Source organism: Schistocerca serialis, chromosome 1 (genome assembly GCF_023864345.2).
Source record: "Schistocerca serialis cubense isolate TAMUIC-IGC-003099 chromosome 1, iqSchSeri2.2, whole genome shotgun sequence".
In the NCBI taxonomy this organism is placed as follows: Eukaryota; Metazoa; Arthropoda; class Insecta; order Orthoptera; family Acrididae; genus Schistocerca; species Schistocerca serialis.
In genome coordinates, this window is record NC_064638.1 from 739,954,105 (window position 1) to 739,971,517 (window position 17,413).

General features: G+C 41.2%; 1 protein-coding gene across 1 annotated transcript in view; it reads left to right on the forward strand.

Moving 5' to 3' along the window:
- LOC126481797 (protein unc-13 homolog 4B-like) overlaps window positions 1-17,413 on the forward strand; it is a 140,795-nt gene that overhangs the window by 102,674 nt on the left and 20,708 nt on the right. The window contains exons 7-10 of the mRNA XM_050105755.1: window positions 1,788-2,003; window positions 11,977-12,180; window positions 12,257-12,557; window positions 15,586-15,709. Coding sequence (XP_049961712.1) covers window positions 1,788-2,003; window positions 11,977-12,180; window positions 12,257-12,557; window positions 15,586-15,709 — 845 coding nt within the window. The remainder of the gene's footprint in view (window positions 1-1,787; window positions 2,004-11,976; window positions 12,181-12,256; window positions 12,558-15,585; window positions 15,710-17,413) is intronic.

Sequence of the window (17,413 nt, forward strand, 5' to 3'; positions counted from 1 at the left end):
TACAAGAGTAGCTGGACGTAGGGGAATGAACAGTGCAAGCATATGGGATGAAATTTAGTATAAGTAAGAGTGAGATGATTATCAACAAGAATGAAGAAGAGAGGAACAACTGGAATAACAGTTGATGGGGAATGATTGAGGAGAGAGGAGAGTTTCAAGTACCTAGGAAGCCTGATACAATAAATTGGAAAAATGACAGAGAAATAAATGAGCGGAAGATAAAAGCAGAAGCATTTCAGAAGAGTGTCGAAAGCCTGATATGAAGCAAGGATGTACCCCAAATCAGTAAAAAGGTTATATACTGGTCATACTATGTCCCAATCCTGACATATGCATCCAAAACCTGGGTTATGAAAGTAAGAGAGAAAAGCAAAGTACAAGCTAGTGAGATGAAATTCTTGAGGAACAGTACTGGAGTGATAAAGATAGACAGGTTAAGAAATGAGAGGATCAGAGAGTTAATGAAGGTGGAACCATTACAGAACAAGATTGAGAAATCAAGGCTGAGATGGTATGGGCATGTTAAGCAAATTGAGGAGAAGAGGATGCCCAGGAATATACATGAGATGAAACTGGAAGGAAAGAGATCAAGAGGAAGACCAAAAGACAGGTGGCTGATAGGAGAGGAGGAATGTGTCCAGAAGAAAGGAGAAGACTGGACCAAGATGAAAACAGAGAGATGGTGGCAAGACAGAAGACAATGGAGAGGCTTATGTTCCAAACAGACACGGCCAGAGGCTGAAAACTGTCCAAGATGATGATGATTCCTTGGATGGCATCCAACAACTCTGTCAGTCAATGCCAAACTGAATAACTGCTTCATAACAACCAGAGGTGGACCAATGTGTTACTGACTTTCTCAGTTTGTGGAGCTCTTCCTCTTGCATAAATAATCCAAACAATTATAAAGCCTACAGTTGATAATCATGCAAATAAGAACAGTGTAACAAGTTCCAGGTAAGTTCATACATGACTAATATTTCTGTGCAAGTCTGTTACCAGTATTCGTACAATGAACATATCTGTATGACTCATGCCAGGTGTTAAGATCAAGCGTTGATGTGTATTATCTTACACTAAATTATTTGAGTCAGTAAGTGAATAACATTGATTCAGGTCCTGTTATTATGAACCTCTGTGTATTGGTAGCACATATCTGGAAATCTGATATGTTGACTGACTGTGTGAACTAAAACCAGTGTTGTGGCATTTTTCTGTTAGCACTTGGTTGTAAATGCATACTGTGAATAGTTGGACACTGTCATACTGATGAGTAAGATTTTGGAAGTTTCCACCTGCAAATAACATTTTATGTGAGGGCTGCAACTAGTCATCTTATTGTCAATAGTGACAACAAATGTGGAACAAGCCAAATTAATTAAAAGTTGTGTTGTTTACATTATTGGAGAAGTCACCATAAAACCACTTTAGAGAAATTCAATGATCTCCAATCAATGAGACACCAAGAAAAAACTAGAAACCACTAATAGGTACATTCCAACATATGAAAGTACGTCTTTTCGTATATAGTATCCGTTTCCTCCATGTTTATGAAACTCAGTATAATACTATTAAAAAGAAATGAGTTTATTAGTACAGATGATTATCAATGATATTTCTTGCGAAGACCTACTCCTACTTAATTCTTTCACATTTGTTAAAATGTGCTTAATTTTTCCCCTGTTTTTCATACTTCACATGTTTTCCTCATCTAATATGATTAACACACTTAAAATTTGGAAATGCTTACTCCAGTTTGAGATTTTGATAACTCTCTCTTATTACAGATGTGTTCTGGGATTAATTCATCTGAATATGTTTATCAGTCACTAGCTCCATTTGTGACTGAAATGAAATTAGAAGAAATTTTATGGGATCTAGGATCTGCCCGTTCTGAAACGTTTGCATCCCAGTGGTATGAGACTGTATCAAATACTGTGGACCGCACATCTGAATCAGCACAGCAGAAAGTTCTACATCAGCTTGACTCCATAACAGAACGGGTATGTGAATATTGTGCACTTTTTCTGTAAATGACTATAAATGATTGTCATTTGATGGCCACTCCAAATAAGAAGAGCTACAGTGTATTTTGAATAGATGAAAACTGTGTGTTGCACAGAGACATGAACTTGGACATTTGTAAGGTAAGTGATGAGGTACTAGCAGAAATAGAGCTCTGAATACAGATCGTGAGCTATGCTTGAGTAACACAGTCAGTAAAGCATTTGTGCAGAAGGCAAAGGTATTGAATTAGAGACACAGTCTGGCATATAGTTTTAATCTGTCAGAAAGTTTCATATCAGCACACACTCTGCTGAATAGTTAAACTTTCTTCATTTTCAATTCCACTGTTTAACAAGATGAAACTGTTATTTCCCATCTTAATTTCACAGTAGAATATTACTAATAACCATAATAATAATTATGAATTAGAATAATTTTCCAAGAACAACACATAGAAACATTTATTACATTAATCAAAATTCCAGGATGTAACAATATTATGGAAAGGAAGTTGCTACTCACTATATAGCGGATATGCCGAGTCACAGATTGGCACAACAAAAAGACTGTCACAAAAAAAGCTTTCATCTAGTAAGACCTTAATCAAAAATAGATCTCACACACACACACACACACACACACACACACACACACACACACACAAATCATCCTCTGTGGCTAAGTCAATGCTATTTGTGAGTGATTGTCAGAGCAGAAAGGTCTGATGGTGGCACAAATGTAGCAGGGGTGGGCAAGGCTTCTGGAGAGCAGATAGAGTCAGTGTCCAACAGTTTAAAAAAAAGTTGATTTATTAGAATTATGAGCCATTCAAGTCTTCCCTCGAGAAAAAGGGGAAGGCATGAAATGGAAAAAAATGAGAAATGTACAACTGCTGAATAGTAGTAAATGTTGCTACATCTCTCCATTATAAGAGAACCAAGGTAGGAGAGTTTACTGGTACTAGTGGCACCAATAACGAGCAATTAGTACATAGTGAGATCTAAAATATCAGCTTCAGTTGTGACTTTGTTTATTTTTTATTTGGGAGAATTATATTCCCATCTTCAGATGAACAAATTTACTGAAACAAGGCAGGAAATGTAGTACATGAAGGAACTGATGGTGCCAAGAAATATTAATAGTGCTAAATTGGCAATAAATTAATAGTACTAATGCTGTATGATTGGATATATGATAATGCTTGGTGGAAAAAAATATTCATAAAAATGGTTTCCTCTTTATTATTGTTCACTCTTTTGGATTACAGTTGTATTGAATATTGTTTTTAATACCATACTAGTATTAGTAGTAGCTCAGTTGCGGATGTTCTGTTAACAAATCCTATCTAATCATTACACAGATTATTAAAGACCAAAGATAATTTTGAAATAAATGGGAGACTGAAAATAGACTCAAAAGATAAAGACATGGAGAAGAAAAGAGAGAGAAAAGAGAGAGGGGAGATTATGGAAAAGAGGGTATGAGGGACTGGAAAATAGATAATGCAAAATGTAGCTAAAGACAGAAAGAAGGAAACTGAGCAAGTGTATAATATTTGTGAAACCATCAGCACGTTCCACATCAAAACAAATTATTGTAAATGTGATCCATGGAACATTCAAATAACTAAAGTGACCTAAACCTCTCACTTTTATTAGAAAGTCTTGCCACATTTTAAGAACAACAGAAGGATAGTACATTTCTATATAAGGAGTTTGTAAAACAAAGGAGTATGTTTGAAATAAAGTACCACTTCTTTTCCTCTCAGTATTTCTTTATCTGTTCCCTAACTTTCTTCTTCCATTCTGACATCCATCCTGTAGCCTGATGTTGATTACAGCTCTGGATTTTGTTCTGTCTTTGCGATTTCTACATACATGCTAATTTCCTTCAGATTTTCACAAGTTTCTGTTAGCCAACACCTTTGGTTATTTATCAGTAAATCTAAGTTCAGAATTTTCTGATGCATTTGTTGCTATCCATCCTATGTAAGTGACCTTGACTTATTAGTTGCCATTTCCTGATTGTATCTGCGATGTTTGCATATAGCTTGATAAATTTTGTTTCGCCCTAATTCTGTTTTGGCATTTTGGTTCTGTGATTCTTCTAAGAAACTACCTGTCTTATTTTTCAACTTCCTGTCTTACTTCTCAACATTTTTTATGTGATACCAACCAGCAATTATCATAGTTTCAGGTGTGTAAAGTTCTTCTGTTTTAACAACTGTGTTATATGTTCGTTCCTAGTTTTGCATTAGAAATGATCACGTAGACTCATTAACTTAAGGAATAGCTTCACAGAAAAGGTGTAAAACATGAAGTGGTTGACTTCTGAATAAAGGTGCTATCTACACCATGAAAGCCCTACTTACAAAACTTCAAGAAACCATACATGGGGACTTTGTAAACAAGATTTCACTAATTACAGTGGTCACAGAGGCAGGTAAGAAATCATTATCCATATACAAATAGAAAGGGAAGAAACTCTTAATATGTGGTACAGTAGAAAGTAATGTCTCTCATGCACTTCAAAGTAGTTTGCAGAGTGTGGATGTAAATGGATACAAAGATAGGTAGGTAGAGGAAGACAGTGGGGAAGAAAATGGGCAGGGAATGAATACAAATTAAGATCAGGTGGATTTGGTACTATGAAACTGCAGTGATGCATTCACATACTTTCAAAAGGCCGCACGTGTGGCAATGCTATGTGGTTTGCAGCATGTGTGTGTCTGTGTGTGTGTGTGTGTGTGTGTGTGTGTGTGTGTGCAGGAGGGAGAGATCACCATCAGAGCCTGCCACACAGGCACCAGTCTATTTAAGACTAACCACGTTACGCTCGGCCTCAGTTCTCTATATGTGTTGCGCCTCAGTTCTCTATGTGTGTTGCTGCAGCTCTTTGTGTGCACAATGATTCCTGCTGAATGTTACTTAAATACTGTGCTCAAGTTGTTAATGCTTCCATGGAATAAATTTGTATTCAGTCTACTGGTCATGCTGTACTTATACCTAATTAAAACATGATTGGCGGTGACTGTGGTCCTGCTGTGCGGATAAATTTCTACCCTGGCTGGTCCTCTGTTTATCCTCACAATGGCTGATGGTGGATCAGAGGGTATTTTACATCAGTTGTTCAAACAGCAAGAACCATTCACAATGGTATTTCACCACAATGACAGGCACTGGACAATCAAACTCAGATAGTTCAATCATTGGTCTCTGCGTTGTCTAGTTGGCATGCTCCTCACTCTATGTCACCTGCTGTTTTACCCTCTGTGGCCCTCGTGGTTTATCCACCTCCCTTTTCTATATACAATGAGTCTGCTGAGGAATGGGATGCAAGTGAGAATACTTTCAAGCTTTTAGGATTACTGACAATATTTTATGTCATGCCTTGTTCCTTCATGGATATCACCAAGAATACATCAAGTCCTACATCAGCTCACCCCTTTGCAGGATGCATCTTCTTTGACATTTGACCAAATGTGTGAACTTCTTTCAAAATACTACTCTAAGCAGACCCATGTTGTTGCATCCCCCGTTGAGTTTTACCACTGTGGCAACCAACCACATTCACCCCATTTAGCATGGACAGCTGAACTCGATGGGTTAAGTCATTGTTGTCATTTTGTGTCTGATGTGCATCAAGCGCCATATGCTGATCAGATGGTGGAAGATGCTATCATTTGTTTAGCTCTGGATTGTGAGTTGTGAGAGCATGCCTTCCAGCGTGTAAATCCATTCCTCCCTGAGGTTTTAGCTATTACACAGTCATTTGAGGTGTTGCAAGCTTCAAGTGACCAAAGTTAGTCATGGTGTGACCAAAGTGAGTCATGGTGTGAGGTGTGAGCAATCCAACCTTCTCCTCCACACCAAGCTACAGATGGTTTGCAGGGGGAAGACATAGTCATGGCACCCAACCTTGCTCCCAGCAGTTGGTGCACCACCAAAGTAAACAGTCCAGTAAACAGCAATGTATGTGTTCAATGCTCCATCCAGCTCTTATTGTTTCATTAACCAAGAGCATGACTGCCCAAACCACTGGGCTACCTGTCATAATTGCAGCAAAGAAGGTCACATTGTCTCTGTTTGTAATGCATAAATTCAGCACAACAATCCTGATGCAGATATCTAATTCTGATGCTTTGTCCCACCTGCCAGCCAGTCCAAACCCAGGATTTCTTCAGTATGAATTGGTTTGTTTCCACATCGATGTTGTCATATAGCAGACAATTGATAGTTTTTTATGTAACTAACTCATTGATTGTGAAGGCTGTAGCTTTGGTAGCTTTAGATTCTGTTCTGTGGAAGGTCATAATATTTGTACAACATGGTTGGTTGGATACACCACCTACTAGTGTGTCTGACCCCTTCCATAATTATTACATCATTTGATATCGATTCTCTGTCGTCAGTGGTGATCAGCTTTTAGACATAGATAATGTAGCCCCTTGGGTAGTGATCCCCTCAGTGCTTCGTTCAGAGGTTCTCCATTTATTACACGCAAATCATTGTGGTGTATCACACACAAGAGCATTGGCCTGGCTTGGACAGTGACATTACCCACCTGGTTGCCTCCTGTTCACATTATGTGATGCACCCAGCAGCTCCCTGGGCATCGTTTTCTCCTTGGCTCATGCTGTTGCCTGCATGGGACTGTATACATGTGGATTTCGCTGGCCTCTTTCTCAGTGTTTATTGGATGTTGCTCATTGATGCATATTCTTATTTTCCAAATGTTGTTTGCTGTGTTTCCACATCCACAAGTGCCACTATTGCAACCTTGTCCAAAGTTTTGTCACTCAAAGGATTGCCCACGACTTTTGTGTCCAACAATGGTCCCAAATTTTCATTTCAAGAGTAGGTGGCATTTTGTGATTCCCATGGTACCCATCACATACTTGCCTCCCTGATCCATTCACAATCCAATGGTGAGGCAGAATGCCTAGTGCAAACATTCCAAACTCAGATGAGAAAGTATCTTGCCAACTATTTGTCTGACATTGCCTTAGATAGGTTTCTCTCTTCATACCATTTACCACCGTTTGCCGCGAGGAGCCTAGCAGAGCTACTCCACAGGTGCCAGCTGATGATACTGCTACATCTCTTATGTCCTTACCTGGACATAAACCCATGCAGCTACCACGCCTCTTCTGGCTGTGTGTGGCTGTCTGGGCATGCAGTTTCAGACATCGCCCTGAACTGATTCCAGCTGTCATCCACAGATACGAGGGGCAGTGTCTCTGCAATATCTGCACAGAGGGTGGCCTCTGCTTGAGGCATCATAATCAGCTTTGCCTTCATGTGGACAGGCCAGTGATGTCACACCATCACCTACAAGTCTGACCACATTTTCCATCACATCACCTGCTGCTGCCACTGGTTCTCCCCTCCCACAGGGGCGAGGGCTTCCACTCTCGGTGGCCAACACAGCAGTTCCTCTCTTTTTTCCAGCACTGTTGTCAGGAATTACATCACCCATTCCTGAGCAACCACTGATATCAGTATCATCATCACCATGAGTACCGTGACAGTAACTGATGCCCTAGGTTAGCATGGAAACAACCCCAGCGCTGCTGGTGTTGCCATGTGATGTGACATGGGAAGGTGGTTGCAGAATGTGTCCACACTCAAAGCTCTTCAGACCATATTCCGCCTTAGCCAGAGCTCAGCAGATGAGGAGGACAGCACGGACATTTCAAGAATCCATTGTCTCCTTAAGAGCGGAGGACTGCAGTAGTGATGTGTGAATGTACTTTCAAAAGGCCACATAAGCAGCAGTGCTATATCATCCACAGAGGGTAGTTCAGACTTGTGTTTGTGTTGTGTTGTGTGTGTGTGTGTGTGTGTGTGTGTGTGTGTGTGTGTGTGTGCGTGTGTGAGAGAGAGAGAGAGAGAGAGAGAGAGAGAGAGAGAGAGAGCGCCTCCAGTCCTCCAGTCTATTTAAGGCTGTCCGAGCTATACTAGGCCTCAGATCACTATGTGTATTGCTATATCTCTTTGTGTACATAATTTGTCCCTACTGAGTTTTATTAAATACTGTGTTCAAGTTGTTAAAGCTTCCATGGAATAAAGTTGTATTCAGTCTACTGGTCATGTTGTAGTTACACCTAATTACAACAGAAATATTTAACAATGAGATTATTCACAGAGGTTAGAATTGTTGATGAAAGATAAGTAAGGATAGTTGGTGTCTCACAGGGCTTGAAAAAATTATGATTGATTTTTTGTCAATGGTAGTTTTTTAACACACCCTTCTTTGAAACTGTAAACTGGATAACATCTTCTTTGATAGTGTGTCATTTGACTTAGAGGTAGAACACAATTTTTATGGTGGCTTCATCAGCTCAGAGGACCATAATAGAAGCATCACTTTTCACAAATAATGGGTGGGTGAGCCATTATATATTTCCACTTACTGAAGGTAAAACTATGTCACATCTTGTATCTTGTGTCTTAAGTTGATATTTACCTTTATTGTCTTTTCATGTGGTAGCACACGTTGTACTTGTAATATATGCAGGGCTGGGCCCAATCATATTCAGCCACCACACTCATGGATGTGCATCATGGGCCATGTACTGCCCATGCTTTACCTAAGGAGGTTGTTTTGTTGACAGAAGATTTCCTGTGCTGTTTACCTCCAAGCCTCCTGCAGCCATCACAACATCTGGGGCCAAAAGCCACACTGGTATGTGGCACACTGGTCATGGTAATCAGCATTACAGTTACAGGTATCTATTTGTGTCCATGTGGTCTTGTGTCCATGTGACAATGTGCCTGTATTCCTCTGCTGATTGGTATTTAGATCACCACTCAGTCCCTCAACAGCCAGTTTGGCACTGGGCTCCAGGCCAACTATCTGCTGCCTTGAATCTGCACTTTGGACCACAATGACTGCCACTGCTACTACCCATCAGACAGTGCTGTCCATCCTTCACTGGGATCATCAGCTGCTGGACATCTGTCAGCTGCTCCTTTGCATGGACCTGTGTCTCTATGGACCATGAGCTTATAGCCTCATGGGGCAGTGCCGCTAATTATTCACAGTGCCTACCAACTCATAACCACTAATGATAATTGTGGACTTTATCATAGTGAGCACCTGCCGCACATCATTGTGATGGACTTTTCAGTTGTACTCATGTGTGGCCATTAATACTGAACTGAGTTAAGTCCAAGTTAATAAACAAAAGAGTTGTTATAGCAATATATGAATTCAATCTCTATCAATTACACTGATTGGCAAAGGCTATAACACTGGTGATGAGAATGATGGTTTTGTGACACAGTACTATTCCCTTGTCTGCTGTATAGTACAGTGATGATGGGGCTGACTCTCTAAGGTGTGACACTCATAATTCACAAGGATTCACAGTATAGCACTTATTCATAATTTGCCCACTCCAATAGCTGTCCAAGGTTTGCTGGCTGCAGCACCAGCTCCTGGTCTATCCATGATATGGTCACTGCCCTCCTTCATGTTGAGCCCAACATTGCCATGCCGTGTCGTATTTCACGTGGATGATGCAGCTGTTGCCGGCCTTGTTCTTGAGAGTGGTGGTGCCTGGAAAGGGCATGGATGCAGAGGCCACTTCTTCACATGTGTTTCAGGGTTTCTGATGTGTCTGGTTCGTCATCTTGATGGGACATCGTGTTAATGATATTTTGTTGTGACTGTCTGTAGGCAAATCCTACCACAGTGTGAGGGTATCCATCCATGTACCAGACAGGGACCATTCCATTCTTCAATTCTGTACTGTGTTAAATTGCATGCTTTTCTTGATTTCAGTAGGTGTTCGTTTTTTGCAATTAATGTTCAGATTTCTCAGTAGATGTAAGTTGTTCGCAATGTTTTGTTTTGAGTATATTTTAGGTGTCCTTTCATTTGTTATTCAATGCACATTTTCTTGCTTGATGTTGCTGGTCAGCATTGTTTTCAGTTTCTTGGAGTATCCTCGTCTTTCTGTGTACCATGTATGTTCAATTGCTGGAGGCATCATTGCCTTAATATGCCTTCCCCTTCCACGGTCAGGTAATTCTGGACCTGCTGTGAAGCATTTCCCTGTTCAGTTAGGTTCTACAGGCTTTCCTATAGTGATCAGGACCAGAATTTGGACGCTTGCACCAGGAATTCGTGTTTAACAGGCTCGGCCACATTCCACTGAGTTTGTTGGAATGTCATCATACCATGTGGCACACTGATTTTTGTTCACAGAATTCTCCGATGGAAGTCCCTCTGGTATCAGCCCCAGTGCTTACTCATGACACCATCATCAGACACTGATCCACCTGTCATCAGCCCTTTTGGTGTCAATCAAGTCATCACTGGACCGGTCACAGCCAGCCGTCCTGTCTTCACCATCCCTGTTGATGCTAATGCTTCCTCTCTTGCTGGCCCTGTCACAGCCATCACAATGCCATTCTCAGCCATCACTGCTACTGCTAGCACCACCGCATCTGTGGCCATCTTGTTGGCCAGCCCAACTGTCCCCACTCATGCTGCTGCGGCCATCCACACTGCCGCTTTGGCAGTCCCCACCAGCACTGTCATGCCTGATTCTCTTGGCACTCTTCCTGGCCATCACCTCTCCTGCCTCCCCTGTGGCTGTCCTGCAGACAGTCCAGCTGGCACTGCAGATCCCATCATGTGTTCTTTTGGGCCATGAGCTGCAACTTCTTGGAGATTCCACCACCAACCCCACCTGCTCCCACCTTTCCCTGTCACACACACCACCTACAGCAACCAATTGTCATTCCCGTATGTGGAAACGGTGTGCTTTTTTCTTTGGGATAATTTCTTTTTGTCCATTACTGGCCCAGTTCTGTATATTCCCAGAACTTTTGCTGAACTTTTGAGTCTTTTTCGGCATAGTGGTTTGGTTGTGTTACAATACTTAACAACAAATTGTTTATCCATTATCCTGTTGTTTCATTTAAGTCATGGTGCATGTCCTTATGATGTTGCGCTTCTGTGAGATGGCTGCACAATCTCTCTTAAGCAGGGAGGAGTGTAGTATAAGCAGGGATAGACCTATGCATATTCAGCTATCACACTCATGGACATGCTTCATGTGTCAGGCATGGCCGCTGCTTTACCCTGGGATGTTGTTTATCAACAGAATATTTGCTAGGCCATTTACTGCCAAACCTCTTGCATATGCCACAGCATCTGAAGCCACAGGCCCTTCATCCTATAAAACCATAATGACTTTAATCAAAGGTTAATGAACAAAGAGTTTTTATAGCAATGTGTGAATTCATCACTACCAGCCACATCATTTGGCTAAAAATATAATATTATTAGCTTTATAACATGTGAGATCTTCTCACTCTCTGTGCATCTCTCTCTCTACCTATGTATTGGTCTATCTCTGGTTCCTATCCCCTTCACCTGCCCCTAACTATAAGGCCTGCGTTTACTAGTGAACTTATAATTTAATATCTATTTCGTTTCTCACTGAACAGTGGAAGCTATGATATGTCAACAGGCACAAAAAAGGAAACTTCAATAGCTTCTGAGCAACCTTTTTATGAGCTAGAATACACATACATACTCACATATTCTTGTATGTGCACACACACAAACACACGCACACACACACACACACACACACACACACACACACACACACACACACGCAGCTATATTGTGCAAGGTCATTATAGCTATATAGGTGTGTGTGTGTGTGTGTGTGTGTGGGTGGGTGGGTGTGTGGGTGGGTGTGTGTGTGTGTGTGTGTGTGTGTGTGTGTGTGTGTGTGTGAACTCAAATTCATAAAGGAGTCTGAATGCAAGCGAAGATTTCATTCATATTTGTGTGCCTGACAATGACTATGCTTCTGCTGTTCAATGAGTTTTTATCTATGCTCCTAAATTATGCATATCTGTCAAAAATTTACATACCAGTTTGTGTTATTGATATGTGTAGTAGCCTACAAGATGTCTGACACCACCTATTTTTGTTTTATAGATGGAGCCAACTATAAAAAAGCTTTTATTGGAAGAATCAAAAACACATAAATCACAACACTGTGAAGGATTGGTAGAATACCTATCACAAAACTTTTTGATTATGCATCTGCAACTTCATGTACACCATTTTGAACACATGTTAACATGTGTGTGGAACTGTTCTATAAGCAGCGCACGTGGGTTCCTAAATGGAGTGAAAAAGGTATGTTTACCACGATGACTTAAATAAATACAGTACCACCAATTGGCTGCAGTAATGACTTAATGCATTGTTTCAGAATTCCAGATGCACTTTCAATAAAAATATAAGTGCAGCACTCCAAAGGTTACAGAGATTTCTAATCGGGCTCGATGAAAGGAAAAAAGTTATATTCACAAGTATTAATGATCTGCTGGCTCCAGAACTGATTCAAGGATCATCTGAATGTATTCATCGGTATCATTTGGAGAGAATGTCTCAGCAGAATTCACTAACTAGCACTGGTCTTGTTGCTGTGAAAATGTGGTTTCTCAACAATGTCCTCAATGTAGAGATTTTAAATGCAAGGGACATTATACTACCACCCAAAAAATCAAATGGTAAGCATTGAAGTTTTAAAACACCATTTTACAGCAGAAATGTATAATGTCCTTCCAGAATTTAAGTAAATTGATTTCCACATGGAAAATATACATAAAACTTAAAATGCATTTATGAAAAACTGAAGTTCCTTTAACTTACTATATCCCAGTCAGTTTCATCTTTAATGTGTTCTGAGTAGGAAACACAAAGACAGGTAAGATATCAATGGCTAGCATCAGCTAAAAGATACACAAACTAGGGACTAAACATGCTTGTTCAATAGTCACATCATATGCCTGTATTATTTATCATAATGTGTCCATTAATATTCTGCTGATTTTTTTTTTCTCAGAAGACTGTTGAAAGTGAAATTTCTAGTTGTGACAGACTGTTGTAGTTCAGTGCACATTTCTGACATTAATTGTTTGGTTTGTTGATGCTGCGAAAAGGGATTAAGTAGGAAAACTATTTGCAATCATAGTCCTACAGAGCCACACAGGATTGTATGAAATTAAAATCAACAGTGAGATACTAGGATCAGAGTACTTATGAGTTTATCAATGTCAGAGAGACTAGGAAAGGGCAAACTGGTAGTAGAAGTAAGGATGAAAAGTACATAGCAGTAAAGAAAAAGGAACTTTCTAGATTGGGAAGGAGCGCTTGGTCCCCAGTATAAGTCCATCAGGAGGACTTGTGGTGAGGTCCGGTGGTGAGGTCCGGTGAACTGACCAGTTTATGGATGGTTTTTAGGCGGTTTTCCTTCTGCCTCGGCAAATGCGGGCTGGTTCCCCTACACTATGTTGGTGATTGCTGCACAAAAAATTTCTCCACGTACGCATACGCCACCATTACTCTACAACACAAACATATGGGTTACACTCGTTATCTAGAGGAATTTCATGAGTCATACAGTCAATAGCCTTTGAGAGGTCACAAAATATCTCAATGTGGGTGATGATCAGTTATTCAGAGCATTTAATATTTGATTAGTGAAAGCATACATAGCATTTTTTGTTGAAAAGCCTTTCTGAAAACAAAATTGACTTTTTGTTAGTACTTCATTGTTACAAATATGTGGTGCTGTTCTTGAATACATACTTGCTCTAAATGTTCACAAATGTAAAATTTTGCGCTTCACAAAATGAAAATAATGTAGTATCCTATGACTAATACCAATGAGTCACTGTTGGGATCAACCAACTCCTACAATTACCTGGGTGTAACATTTTTGAGGTATTACTTGGAATGATCACATAGATTCAGTCGTGGATAAAGCAGGTGGCAGACATTGGTTTATTGGTAGAATAAAGAGGATATGCAATCAGTCTACAAAGGAGATTGTTTACAAATAAACTTGTGCAACCTGTTCTAGAATATTGCTCAAATGGGTGTAACGCATACCAGATAGAACTAACAGGGGATATTTAACATTTACAGAAAAGCGCAAAAGGTCACAGGCTTACTTAATCTGTGGAGAGTGTCACAGAGATACTGAAGGAACTGAACTGGAAGATTTTTGTAGATAGACATAAACTATCCTGAGAAGAACTGACTTTGAATGATTACTCTAGGAATATGTTAAATCCCCTATGTATCATTCTCAAAAGGTTTATAAGGATAAGATTAGAATAATTAGTGATGTGCAGAGGCATCCAAACAATCATTCTTCCCATGCTCCATATGTGAATGGAACAGGAAGAAACCCTAATAACTGGCACAACAGGATGTACCTTATGCCATGCATGTCATAGTGGTTTGTAAAGTGTAGAGGTAAATGTAGAAGTAGAACGTATTGTAACTCAGTGATAAACCTCACTGCAGTGGGCAGCTTTAGGTCACTTCTCTGATGTTTTCAATCAGTCATGAGGATGCAAATGCATGCAGAGCACAACACCAGTAGGGAGTGCCCATTGCAGTTGATTGTGTACATTCGTGGCCTCAGGATTGATTGAAAATGGCAAAGAAGTGACCGTTAACAGCTGTCCACTGTAGTAGCCACAATGTGCTACAGAGTTAATCGTGCCAATGTTTGTGCAAATTGTAACATCCTGAAGTAATGTCCAAAATGACTTTAAATTCAGAGAATGCACAGAACAGGGTGCACAGGAATGATTAAGATTGCTCAGAGACAGTACATGAGTGTGCAGCAGTGCCCTCTTTAGTATACCTAGAAAGATCAATGCTATAGTGTTCTCAGGCACTAAACAGTGATCAAATTAATTGTACATTTGAAATTGAGTGCTAATCAGCCGATGCCTTCTTAAAATCAAAGGACATAACATAAACGTATGATGAGAGTGAGTCGTAAAGGTGTTGACATACCAGCACACCTCAGAATGTGAGAACAACATGAGACAACTGAAATACCATGCCATAACCATAATGGACCATACTATGTTGTCCAGAGTCTTGGTTCAATACAGGAGTATTGGAATAGGCATGGATCTGTCTGCATTGGCTGTTTTACACCATTTGCAGTGGGCTGAACTATAAATGCACATGTCATTGAGACAGCTTTCATTTTTTATAACCTGCTTCAGGCAACTCCAAACATCATATTTCAGCAAGACAGTGCCCATTCACAAGTAACAGTGAATACAACATCTTCCTCAAAGAATTACAAATATTACTGTTACCTTGGTCCAGATGTTTGCTTTGCATGTTGCTCATCAAATATGTTTGGTACGTGATTCGTTACCAACTTGTTGTCATCGTTCTTCAGAAATTATTGTGGATGACTTGTGGGTACACATACAAGTCACATTACTGGAGATTCTTGGGGAACATATCCAAGACCTCTTTTCTCATGCCACGATGTTTAAAGACTCTGATTACAGCATGTAGGAGTATTATAACATACTAGATTCTCAGAATCAGAAATTAAGAACATTTTTGTAATCTTAGTCATTTTTATTTTGTAATGTTTCTGATATATATTGAAAATTTAATTTCGGTCACATTTATCATGCTTGGTGATGCAATTTTGAAACATCTTATTGTAATGCTCTTTACAGAAACTTTTATAATTGTTTCTCTTTGTTTCAGCAAATTGCAATGCATATATAAAGATGCAACTCCTTCCCACAGAAAAATATAAGTCTGTTGGGAAGATGAAGACTAAGGTGCAGAGAAATACATTATATCCCATATTTGATGAAACATTCAATGTGTAAGTTTTAATTGGGAGAATGATATAACTCATAATCAAAAAATTTTTACTATGTTTTTTAGCCTCAGTATATGTAAGTGGTACAAGAACTGATTTAACTTCTTTGCAATTGATCATCAGATGGCATCTTAAAAAAGAAAGAAAGGGGGATAGTAAAATATTTGGGACTTAAATTATAAAATCAGAATAATTTCCATACTCAGCTACACACGCAAAATACACTCCTGGAAATGGAAAAAAGAACACATTGACACCGGTGTGTCAGACCCACCATACTTGCTCCGGACACTGCGAGAGGGCTGTACAAGCAATGATCACACGCACGGCACAGCGGACACACCAGGAACCGCGGTGTTGGCCGTCGAATGGCGCTAGCTGCGCAGCATTTGTGCACCGCCGCCGTCAGTGTCAGCCAGTTTGCCGTGGCATACGGAGCTCCATCGCAGTCCTTAACACTGGTAGCATGCCGCGACAGTGTGGACGTGAACCGTATGTGCAGTTGACGGACTTTGAGCGAGGGCGTATAGTGGGCATGCGGGAGGCCGGGTGGACGTACCGCCGAATTGCTCAACACGTGGGGCGTGAGGTCTCCACAGTACATCGATGTTGTCGCCAGTGGTCGGCGGAAGGTGCACGTGCCCGTCGACCTGGGACCGGACCGCAGCGACGCACGGATGCACGCCAAGACCGTAGGATCCTACGCAGTGCCGTAGGGGACCGCACTGCCACTTCCCAGCAAATTAGGGACACTGTTGCTCCTGGGGTATCGGCGAGGACCATTCGCAACCGTCTCCATGAAGCAGGGCTACGGTCCCGCACACCGTTAGGCCGTCTTCCGCTCACGCCTCAACATCGTGCAGCCCGCCTCCAGTGGTGTCGCGACAGGCGTGAATGGAGGGACGAATGGAGACGTGTCGTCTTCAGTGATGAGAGTCGCTTCTGCCTTGGTGCCAATGATGGTCGTATGCGTGTTTGGCGCCGTGCAGGTGAGCGCCACAATCAGGACTGCATACGACCGAGGCACACAGGGCCAACACCCGGCATCATGGTGTGGGGAGCGATCTCCTACACTGGCCGTACACCACTGGTGATCGTCGAGGGGACACTGAATAGTGCAAGGTACATCCAAACCGTCATCGACCCCATCGTTCTACCATTCCTAGACCGGCAAGGGAACTTGCTGTTCCAACAGGACAATGCACGTCCGCATGTAACCCGTGCCACCCAACGTGCTCTAGAAGGTGTAAGTCAACTACCCTGGCCAGCAAGATCTCCGGATCTGTCCCCCATTGAGCATGTTTGGGACTGGATGAAGCGTCGTCTCATGCGGTCTGCACGTCCAGCACGAACGCTGGTCCAACTGAGGCGCCAGGTGGAAATGGCATGGAAAGCCGTTCCACAGGACTACATCCAGCATCTCTACGATCGTCTCCATGGGAGAATAGCAGCCTGCATTGCTGCGGAAGGTGGATATACACTGTACTAGTGCCGACATTGTGCATGCTCTGTTGCCTGTGTCTATGTGCCTGTGGTTCTGTCAGTGTGATCATGTGATGTATCTGACCCCAGGAATGTGTTAATAAAGTTTCCCCTTCCTGGGACAATGAATTCACGGTGTTCTTATTTCAATTTCCAGGAGTGTATGTTACATAGTAGCTCTCCAAAGCAATCCCAAACTGGTCAGCAAAAGCACTCACAAAGAGA